The 12,113-nt window shown below is 42.0% G+C and overlaps 1 protein-coding gene across 1 annotated transcript in view; it reads left to right on the forward strand.

Annotated features, from left to right (window-relative positions):
• Positions 1 to 12,113, forward strand: part of AACS (acetoacetyl-CoA synthetase) — a 350,996-nt gene that overhangs the window by 112,776 nt on the left and 226,107 nt on the right. The window contains exon 5 of the mRNA XM_053701850.1: positions 5,145 to 5,242. Within this exon, the coding sequence (XP_053557825.1) occupies positions 5,145 to 5,242 (98 nt within the window). The remainder of the gene's footprint in view (positions 1 to 5,144; positions 5,243 to 12,113) is intronic.

Consider the following 12,113-nt stretch of genomic DNA (forward strand, 5'->3'; position numbering starts at 1 on the left):
CACAATTATTCGCTCTCAGCGATGCACGTTCCGGGTGTGGACAACTGGGAAGCGGATTTTCTGAGCAGACAGACGTTTCATCCAGGGGAATGGTCTCTCCACCCCAAGAGGTTTGCGGAGATCTGTAGCAAATGGGGGATGCCGGAAATAGATCTCATGGTGTCCAGACTCAATTGCAAGCTACCCAGATACGGGTCGTGATCCAGGGTACCGCCAAGATAGACGCCTTGGCGGTACCGCGGAACTTCAACCTAATCTACATATTTCCACCGTTGCCTCTTCTGCCTCGAGTAGTGGCCCGTATCAAGCAGGAGCAAGCTTCGGCTATTCTGATTGCTCCTTTATGACCGCGGAGGACGTGGTTTGCGGATCTAGTGGCGATATTGTCTTATCTGCCGTGGAAGTTACCTTGTCGCATGTACCTGCTAGTTCAAGGTCCTTTTCTACATAAAAATCTCGATTCTCTGAGGCTGACTGTGTGGAGATTGAACGCCTAGTCTTAGCCAAAAGAGATTTTTCGGAGAGAGTGATTGACACTCTCGTCCAGGCTAGGAAGCCAGTCACTAGACGCATCTACCACAAGGTGTGGAGGACCTACTTGTCCTGGTGTGAGGATCGAGGATACCCTTGGCACAAGGTCTGGATAAGGGTCTTGCCGCCAGTTCCCTAAGGGGACAGATCTTGGTTTTATCGGTATTGTTGCACAAGAAGCTCACGGAGCTTCCTGATATTCAGTCCTTTGTTCAGGCTCTGGTTAGGATTAGACTGGTTTTCAGGAATCCGGCTCCTTCCTGGAGCTTAAACTTGGTGCTTAAGGTCTTGCAGAGGGCTCCGTTTGTGTCAGGACTAGCCCTTTAAGCAGTCCCCTCCTACAAAGTCTTCATAAGCCCTGCGCACCTGCACTCAGGTGCTTAGTATTTTGTTTGCTACCTTACAGACAGTTAAACCTTAAACTGAGCTCCAACTTTGTCTTCAGACATTAATCTGCAGATTCCTATTTCCACATTGTTTGTGAAGATTCCTAACTCTGGATTACCACCTTGAACTAGTTAATGAATTATTTTCTACCTTAGCGTGTTCATTTCTATACACGCTCTGAACTCACAACACACAGCGGACTACAAACTCGCAGCACCTGTCAGCTCTCGCTTTCATACAGAGCGCAACTTTCACGCTGCACCTACCTCCGGCAGGTCATTCCTATCAGCACTAACCATTAGCGTTCTCACACGCTGACAAGCTCTGGGACACTAGTAACACACTTGGCTCCTCATTTGTCTTGAGATTCTCTAAAGTCTGCCGCAAACTGGATAAAGAACATCGGGGATCGAATACCAGTCACACCCACTCTTGTGACGTAACGCTGTGTTCCGAACACAGATAGCTGCACACCGCAGAGCTTCTTAACAGCACACTAAGGGTACCTTCTCTACCTTTTATCAAATAGAAGAACTTATACACTCATACACAGCTTTTACCACGCCGTGCAGTGACTTATCTGGGTGCCATACCTTACCCCTAGTGTGTATTGTTTAGTATTGCACATAGCTGTACTGAAACTTACTGTCTGCTAATTCATCATCTATCAACTCACAACGGTAACACTGTTGCCTTTCCACAATATTGGTAACAAATTCCTGAGTCATACAAAACATCTCTATACTCATAAGAAACAATTAATTCCGCAACTGAGACCAAAACATATTTCAGTCCAAGGGGATTTACGCATCCCTCACAGTTTGAGCCTATGCATGCTCTAGACATTAAGATTCTCTCATGGAAGGTCCTGTTATTGGCTATTGCTTCGGCACGCAGAGTCTCTGTGTTGGCGGCCTTACAATTTGATCCGGTTTGGGATTTCTTCCCAAGGTAGTTTTGAGTCGTAACATTAATCAGGAAATAGTTGTTCCTTCCTTGTGTCCTAACCCATCCTCTTCCAAGGAGAAGTTACTTCATAATCTGGATGTGGTTCGGCCTTTGAAGTTTTGTCTTCAAGCCACGAAGGAGTTCAGACAGACATCATCCTTATTCGTTGTGTATTCTGGAAGGCGCAGAGGGCAACTTCTCTATCCTTTTGGTTGAGGAGTATGATCCGTCTGGCTTATGAGACAGCGGGACACAAGCCTCCTCAGAGGATTACGGCTCACTCGACTAGAGCTGTGGCCTCTTCTTGGGCCTTTAAGAATGAGGCTTCTGCGGAGCAGATTTAAAAGGCGGCTACCTGGTAATCCTTACATACTTTTGCAAAATTTTACAAATTTGATGTTTTTGCTTTGGGGTAAGCAGCTTTTGGGAGAAAGGTTCTGCAGGCCGTGGTGCCCTCGGTATAGGTTCCGCCTCCTTTACCCTCCCGTTTTCTTCATTCAGTGTCCTCTAGAGCTTGGGTATTTGTTCCCACAAGTGATGAATGAAGCAGTGGACTCTCCTCCCCTTTAGATGGAAAACATAAATTATGCTTATCTGAAAATTTCATTTCCATCGTGGGGAGGAGATTCCACTGCACCCCGCCCGTTCTCCGGTGGGCGGACCCAAATTTATTTTTTGTTCTTCTGGCAACATTTATACCCTGATATTTCTCCTACTGTTCCTTGTTCCCTTGGCAGAATGACTGGGGGATAAGGGAAGTGGGGGAGGTATTTAAGCCTTTGGCTGGGGTGTCTTTGCCTTCTCCTGGTGGCCAGGTTCTTATTTCCCACAAGTGATGAATGAAGCAGTGGACTCTCCTCCCCACAATAGAAATGAAATTATCAGGTAAGCATCATTTATGTTTTTTAAACACCATAATGCTCTGTCCTGGAGACACAAGATCGCAGTTTAGGAGCTCCGGTTGTGTAAAATTGCTAACCCAAGCCAAGGATTTAATTAATGGGATGTGCAATAGAAAATACTAACCTCCAGCATGTTGCCCACACTGCTTCTCAGAATGACGCTGCGCGCTATCTTGAAGGTGGGGCTGCACCTTCCCCGTTTCAACACAGTTATGACTACATGCTACCAGACATCAATAGTTATTTATTGCACTATCAATATTTATCCCCCTTTCACATTATTATAAGTACTCTTCTGCTATACTGATAACGCATACAATCATATGCATTAGCGGTGTTGATAACCAGGAATAACAGAGCATATAAAAAAGTATACCAATGTACATAATACAAATAAATGACTGCTGAGTAATTAGCAAACAAAAAAAGACGCACCATTAGCATATAAGTTCCACAGGTGAAAATGTAGAGAAATGTCCAGACAGAGAAATTCCATTATTGTGTACATATGGCTAATCGGCGGGCACAATGTTTCTCTGGAATAGTCACACAAACTCCACTGCCCTCCTCAATATAATCTTTGGGGCCAGGTTTTCCTTTGTTCCCTGCCTTCACTGCACCAGATACCATTTTGACTATAATCAAATTCTGGTGTCTTAGCTTGTGTCTTAGGGCATATGAAGATACAGTGGATATAAATAGTCTACACACCCCTGTTAAAATGTCAGGTTTCTGTGATGTAAAAAAAATGAGAGAAAAAAATATAAATCAATTCAGATTTTTTTCCACCTTTAATGTGACCTATAAACTGTACAACTGAATTGAAAAACAAACTGAAATCTTTTAGGTGGAGGGAAGTAAAACTAAAATAATATGGTTGCATAAGTGTGCACACCCTTAAACTAATACTTTGTTGATGCACCTTTTGATTTTATTACAGCACTCATTTTTGGGTCTTTTTGGGTATGAGTCTCAGCATGGCACATCTTGACTTGGCAAGATTTGCCGACTCTTCTTTGCAAAAACACTTTAAATCTGCATCTCTTGTGCACAGCCGTCTTCAGATCACCCCACAGATTTTCGATCGGATTCAGGTCTGGGTTCTGGCTGAGTCATTCCAAAACTTTAATCATCTTCTGGTGAAGCCATTCCTTTGTTGATTTAGATGTATGCTTTGGGTCGTTGTCATGCTGAAAGACGAAGTTCCTCTTCATGTTCAGCTTTCTAGCAGAAGCCTGAAGGTTTTGTGTCAGTATTGACTATTATTTGGAACTGTTCATAATTCCCTCTACCTTGACTAAGGCCCGAGTTCCAACAAGAAAAACAGCCCCAAAGCCGTGGCCGGACTTTTAGCCGACGGACACTTGGCCGACGGACATTTGGCCGAAACACAAGTGGCTGTCACATAACAGTCCGGCCACGAGATAGATAGATTTGATAGATAGATACATAGATTAGATAGATAGATCAATAGATTCAATAGATACATTTGATAGATACGATAGATAGATAGATTTGATAGATAAATAGATAGATTTGATAGATAGATAGTTTCCCAGACAGAGAATTACAAAACGTGCGGCCTGGGACCCATGGTAAGGTTCCCAGAGGCAGTTGCGGCGCCCGAGGCTCTGATTAGAACAGAGCACTCTGGAACGTATCTGCCTTCGGCCGAAATCGGAACATTCTTTAGCTTTCTGTCTGTCAGCCAAATGTCCGTCTGCCAAATGTCCTTCTGCCAAATGTCTTTCTGCATTTTTTGAGAGCACCCCCCAAAGCATGATGCTGCCACCACCATGCTTCACTGTGGGTATGGTGTTCTTTTGTTGACATGCAGTGATGTTTTTGCACCAAACATATCTTTTGGAATTATGGCCAAAAAGTTTAACCTTGGTGTCATCAGACCATAATACCTTTTCCCACATGCTTTTGGAAGACTTCAGATGTGTTTTTTGCAAAATTTAGCCGGGCTTGGATGTTTTTTTTTTTAAAGTAAGAAAAGGCTTCTGTCTTGCCATTCTACCCCATAGCCCAGACATATGAAGAATATGTGAGATGTCACATGTACCACACAGCCAGTACTTGCCAGATATTCCTGCAGCTCCTTTAATGTTGCTGTAGGCCTCTTGGCAGCCTCCCAGACCAGTTTTCTTCTCGTCTTTTCATCAATTGTTCATCACAGATGCGCCATGTTTTCTCCACTTGATGATGACTGTCTTCACTGTGTTCCATGGTGTGTATATATATATATATATATATATATATATATACATACCTTGGAAATTCTTTTGTACCCTTAAACTGTGTATTTGATAAAAATATTTGATAAAAATAACCAATGGAAATAAAAATGCACAACCTATTTTTTTATTTAAGGTTACCTGCCAAACTGCATACAAACACTAGAAGCGACCCTGGCTGCAGCAAGCATTGGTGCTATCTGGAGTTCCACATCACCTGATTTTGGGGTCAATGTAAGTAATGTATTATTATTATCATTTTTATCTTTCTTTTTATAAAGCGATAAGTTGTGCACAGCCAAACATATTATAAAATGAGGATAATACCGGCCCAGTGCAACATAGCATTCTGCCCACACTTGTTTAATCTAAAATAAAAAAGGTATTCAAACATATACTGCTTGTTCCTGTTTCAAATAAAATCTAGGTTCTCTTGTGTGACAATGTGCGGAATAAAAACATTGTAGTAGGCGTGCTTGTGTCACATGGGTCATGTGTACCTCAGCGCAGAAGGATGCTGTGTCTATTTAAAAATCTGCATTTTAAGACTTCCAGTGGGCGACGTATGGAAATGACAGCAACTGTTTGACGCTCTGAAAAGAGTTTTTCTCCTTGTGGAATATTTTGCCATTGAACCAAGTCATCCTATAGGGCCTATCTATCAAGATCCGAAAGGAGCTTGACGGCCCGTGTTTCTGTCGAGTGTTCAGACTCGCCAGAAACACAAGTTATGGAGCAGCGGTCACAAAGACCGCTGCTCCATAACTCTGTCCGCCTGCTCTGAGCAGGCGGACAGGAATCGCAACAATTAAACCCGATCGAGTACGATCAGGTTAATTGACACCCCCTACTGGCGGGCAATTGGCCGCGAGTCTGCAGGGGGCAGCGTTGCACCAGCAGCTCTTGTGAGCTGCTGGTGCAATGTTAAATGCAGAGAGCGTATTGCTCTCCGCATTCAGCGATGTCTTGCGGACCTGATCCGCACTGTTGGATCAGGTCCGCAAGACATTTCTTAAATAGGCCTCTATATCTCTTTATGGCAACTTGGATGCCCGGAAACTTTGTTAAATTTAGGATTCCATCTATCCTGAGCTCCGGAAGGTACGGATAGTGAAGTTAGACTGACACTGTGTATAATAAATAGCGTAACTCGCATGGACACTATCCCTAAACAGCTGGCTGCATTGCTTATGCCTCTCCTAGATGGTTTTCAAGCCTATTGTTTAGCCCTTTATGAGGAAGTTGGAAACAGAGATCTATAATACGGCTGCCGATGCATCTGCTCCTATGTAGTTTGTTTCAAAGCTTGACCAGATGGTCCTGCGATCCAAGCCCGCCATTTCTTTGCTTAAGTTTGCAAGACAATTCTTACCTGATCTTTATTCCCTGTAGAGCTGATAGAGTGAGATTGGTGTGTGCTTAACGGCTTGAGTATTGGCGGCAGAACTGGAAGTAATGTTCTCTCTTCATATACAAAGAAGCAGTTGCTATAGTCTTTTCTGTTACGGATTTTATACTCTAACTTACTCTGCACTTTTGAAATGTCCTATCCTAACTGGTAGCAGAGATTACATAACCTTGTTAAAAAGGGAAATTAACCTTACTGTATTTATGGAGTATCAGTTACAATGATCTGTCACAATTTTAGAGTTTTTAGTTTTTCTTCGTTATGTAACTGCCAGTTATAGTACAGTTGCCATTTAATCATAATTACTTATGATATGCTGTCAGTTTCATTTTGGCAGCTTTCTCTTTTTTACTAAATTAATTTTCTATATCATTTTTTTTCATCCTGATTCCAATGCGTAAGGCTTTGGGATATTGGGAATCATAGGCTAGACTGGGTACTTGGTATTTGCTCTCCTTGATACTTCACATGAGTGGTAACTGAGTCAGTTTAAATTATTTTGTTTCCTTTTTCTTTTTTTTTCTTTCTTTTTTTTAAGATTAATTTTGTTGGAAGACAACTGTAATTGTATTGGCTTAGCTCCACACTTATCCTTTACCTCCTTAGACAATTACACGTCATGTTTTATGCAACTTCCTCTTGGCATTGCACTTTACACTAATTTTGTCAATATTTAAACAACTAATGAAACTTTGAAAAATACATCTACATGTTATTCTCAGACTAATCTTTTCTTTGAATGCATCATTCTATCTAGCATGGTTTTAGTGCTTTAAAGGGACATAATACTCATATGCTAAATCACTTGAAAGTGTTGCAGCATAACTGTAAAAAGCGGACTGGAAAATATCACCTGAGAATGTCTATGTAAAAAAGGAAGATATTTTACCTTAAAACTTCCTCAGCTCACCAGAGATAGTGCTGTGTATAAAGTTATCTTTCAGTTAGCATTAGCAGTGCTGAGGTCATGAACTCTATTACTTTGATCTCATGAGATTTCATAGTAAACTTTTTTAAACTGAATAGGGAAATAAGATGAGAGTGCATGAGACTCACTCCCTTGCTGGTCCCGGGACAGGCATACTGATTTGCTGCTTAAAGTCCATTACAATGGAATGTGAATACTTAGGACATTTTGAGTAACATATCTTTTTTTTTTTTTACATAGAGATGTTCAGGTGATATTTTTTTTTGTCGGCTTTTTACAGCTGTGCTGCATCACTTTCAAGTGTTTCAACATTTGGGTATCGTGGCCCTTTAATGTCCTTTTAATATAAAATGAGACTTTCCTCACAAGCTATAGGTCACCTAATAATGATTGGTTTATATTTCCCTCAGTACACATTGCCCTTATTTAACAGCAAGCTGGCTAATATTCTTCTTATTATAAAAATAGGAGTTTTTATTGAACAGCTACATTTGGGAAATGTCTCTTTTTCTTACTATGCACAATGCGGGTGATCTGCGTGTTGATGTTGCAGTGTTTTATTTGTTTGTTTGTTTTTTAAGTAATCTATATTAAGTGATCTGCATGTCACATTTATAGATTATGTTGAACTAGTCCTAAAGCCCATTTACACGGGCCATTTTTTGCATTACAGCGGTCCCACCCCTTGCTCTCTCTCTCCCCCTCTCTTTTGTGCTTTCTCTCCCTCTCTTTTGTGCTCTCTCTTGCTCCACCTCTCTTTTGCTCTCTCTGTCCCCGTCTCTTTTGCTCTCTCTGTCCCCCCTCTCTTTTGCTCTCTCTGTCCCCCCTCTCTTTTGCTCTCTCTGTCCCCCCTCTCTTTTGTGCTTTCTCCCCCCTCTCTTTTGTGCTCTCTCTTGCTCCACCTCTCTTTTGCTCTCTCTGTACCCCCTCTCTTTTGCTCTCTCTGTCCCCCCTCTCTTTTGCTCTCTCTGTCCCCCCTCTCTTTTGCTCTCTCTGTCCCCCCTCTCTTTTGCTCTCTCTGTCCCCCCTCTCTTTTGTGTTCTCTCTCCCCTCTCTTTTGTGTTCTCTCTCCCCTCTCTTTTGTGTTCTCTCCCCCTCTCTTTTGCGCTGGTATGGTGAATACCATTTAGCCACCAATCAGTAAGAACAACCTAGGTGGTGAACCAAAGATGGGCCGGCTCGTAAGCTTACATTCCTGCTTTTTTAAATAAAGATACCAAGAGAACAAAGAATATTTGATAGGAGTAAATTAAAAAGTTGCTTAAAATTGCATGCTGTATCTGAATCATGAAAGAAAAAAATGTGGGTTCAGTATCCATTTAACAGAAGCAAAGTACTGGGAGCAAGTTAGTAAGAAGCATATGTGGGATAGACTCACTAAGGTTTTAGTAAAGCATTGCTGCTTCTCAGCCCACCTATGTATGATTTAAAAAAAAAAAAAAAAATACAAAATGAATGAAGTCAGTTTTATATTAGAAGTAAGTTTGAAAAGTCTCTACAAATAAAATGCTGTCGGTGAATCATGAAAATTAAATTTAGACCTTTTTTTTATATCCCTTTAAATTGATGGTAAACTTTATCTATACAATGAAAATGTATGTCACACAAGTCTGTGCTTATATAAAGGATTTTAACCTACTCTCCTACATTTTTGAAATCTTTAAAGGGACACTAATGTCAAATTTAAACATTCATGCAGTTTTAACAATGCACAATATTAAAAAAAATCTTCAGTCATACTACCAGGCAGAAGTTGCTACTAAGCTGAGTATACTATCAACCATTATGTTCAGCTGCAGGACCTAGAAGGAAATGGCTCTTTGTTTTGAGGAACCCAAATGCATTTGCTGGAGCATATTGTATAGTTGTGCTGCAGCCAACGGATTAAGAATTATTTCATTTATAGTATGTTACTTCATGGAAATTCTGTTAACTTTGCAGTCATGTGCCACTAAATTTCTTTCCTATGGCATGGGAGTTCACAACGTCATTCCAATTACTAGTGGGATATTCACCTCATGGCCAGCAGGAGGAGGCAAAGAGCACCCCAGCAGAGCTGTTAAGTGTCACTTGCCTTACCCATAACCCCCAGTCATTCTTTGCCTCTGTGATCGGAAGGATGGCGAAGTTGAGTGTCTGAAGATTTAATCCTTTATTGGGTACTTTTCCCTGCAAGCAAGGATTGGGGTCTAGCTGTGTCCATCTCAATCTCTTTTTAGTAAGAGTAGTGGTGGCTTTTAGCAGTTAGAAGGGGGCGAGGTTGTCTTTGCTTTACTTCTAACATTGTTGCTACCCCTCTTATAGAAAGCCAGAGTTGGTTACTCTGTTCTCTCTTTTTCTACAGGTTTCTGATAGGAGTAAGTGTCCTTTTACACCTTGTTAACTGTCTTTCTGCCGAACAGCTGGATCTGCAGGTAAGTGCTTTTGTCTTCTAGGTATTGGAGACTTGCACTTTAAGGAGTTTATATCTGCATTTGTTCAAATATGGGACTTATTTAATCCTTTATTAAGGATTCATTGGTGTAGTGTGCAGGCAAGTATGTGAGGGAGACTAAGGGGTTAATGACTTCCCTTATTTATTATGGGATGGTACCTCTGGCTGAAGGGTTTATTTTTATCAGTTAACTAAGACTTGGATGGGAAACTCTGATTTTTAAAAGTGTTTTAATCAATTTTTATTGACTCCATTGTTGCTGACTCCATTCGGGATTCATGGCGGATTCAAGGTGGAAGGAGCTATCTCTACTACTGGCCAAAAGAACTACGATTCCTATAGAGGATAGCTCTTCTTTTAAGGATCCCATGGATAAGAAGCTTGAGGCTTGTTTAAAAAAGATGTTGCTTTCAAGCTCCTGTCCTTACCTTTATAAGGGTAAGACCCTTTTTGGTCCTGGTCTGGCGGAGATAATTTTTGAGATTACAGGTGGAAAGGGGTCTTTCTACCTCAGGACAAGAAGAAAAGACCTAAGGGTCGCCAAAATTCTAATTTTCGTTCCTTTCGTAACTTCAAAGAACAAAAGTCCCCCTCTTCTCCTCCAAGTCAAAGCAGTCCAAGTCAGCCTTGGAATAAAGGGAAGCAGTCAAAGAAGCCTTAATCTTAGGCTAAATCAGCATGAAGGGTCCACCCCCGGTTCAGTATTGGATCAAGTAGGGGGCAGTCTTTCCTTTTTTCGTCAAGCTTGGATACGTGATGTACCAGTTCCTTGGGCTGTGGACATAGTATCTCAGGGTTACAAAATAGGATTCAAGACTTGACCTCCCAGGGGCAGATTAATTCTCTCAAGATTATCTGCAGACCAGGTAAAAAGAGAGACCTTCTTAAGCTGCGTTCAGGACTTTCCTCTCTGGGGGTGATTGTTCCAGTTCCTGTAAGGGAACAGGGTCGAGGATTCTATTCAAATCTATTTGTGGTTCCCAAAAAAGAGGGAACTTTTCGACCCATTTTAGACCTAAAATCTCTCAACAAATTCCTCAGTGTTCCGTCCTTCAAGATGGAAACCATTCGTTCCATTCTTCCTTTGGTACAAGAGGGTCAGTTCATGACAACCATAGACCTGAAGGACACATATCTTCATGTTCCCATTCACAGGGATCATCACCAGTTCCTGAGATTCGCTTTTCTAGACAAGCACTTTCAATTTGTTGCTCTTCCGTTTGGCCTTGCCACAGCTCCCAGAATATTCACAAAGGTTCTGGGGGCTCTTTTGGCAGTAGTCAGGTCTCAGGGAATTACCTGGACAACAATTTGGTTCAAGTGTCATCTTTTCAACTAGCAAACTGTAGTTTTTTTTTTTTCTATGGTCCCACAAATGGAAAGTGAATCTGGAGAAGAAGAGTTCCCTTGTTCCAGCTACAAGGGTGTGTTTCTTAGGGACCATCATAGATTCCCTATCCATGAATGATTTTTCTGACTGATGTCAGAAAATCCAAACTTCTCACTTCATGTCTCTCCAGTGTACTATTCGTCCATCAGTGGCTAAATGCATGGAGGTAATTGGTCTGATGATATCTTCCATGGACATAATTCCTTTTGCTTGGTTCCATCTGAGATCTCTGCAACTATGCATGCTCAGTCAAATGAACGGAGACCATTCAGATCTATCTCAGAGGATAGAACTGGATCCCCTAATAAGAGACACTCTCTCGTGGTGGATTTCACAGGATCATCTGTCTCGGGGCACATGCTTCCGGAGACCCTCCTGGGTGATTGTGACCACTGACACCAGCCTGTTAGGCTGGGGAGCAGTCTGGGGCTCTTTAAAAGCTCAGGGCCTTAGAGTTGAGAGCAATCTTCAATGCCTTGATAGCTTGGCCTCAGTTGTCTTTAGTCCGGTTTATTAGATTCCAGTAGGACAACATCACCTCCAGTGGCTTACATCAACCATCAGGGAGGAACTCTGAGTTCCCTTGCTATGATGGAGGTAACTCGCATTATCCAGTGGGCAGATGCTCCTGATTTGTCTCCTTTCTGCTATTCACATTCCAGGAGTGGACAACTGGGAGGTGGAATTTCTGAGCAGACAGACCTTTCATCCCAGGGAGTGGGCTCTCCATCTGGAGGTGTTCACCAGAAAAACCTTCATTTGGGGGGTTCCGGAGTTGGATCTGATGGCGTCTTGCCAGAACTCCAAGGTACGGTTCAAGGTCAAGAGATCCTCAGGTCACCCTGATAGATGCTCTGGCGGTTCCTTGGGATTTCGGTCTAGCATACCTGTTTCCTGCTTTTGCGCTCCTTCCACGAGTCATTGCTCGTATCAAGCAGGAGAGAG

This window comes from Bombina bombina, chromosome 2, assembly GCF_027579735.1.
Source record: "Bombina bombina isolate aBomBom1 chromosome 2, aBomBom1.pri, whole genome shotgun sequence".
Taxonomy (NCBI): domain Eukaryota; kingdom Metazoa; phylum Chordata; class Amphibia; order Anura; family Bombinatoridae; genus Bombina; species Bombina bombina.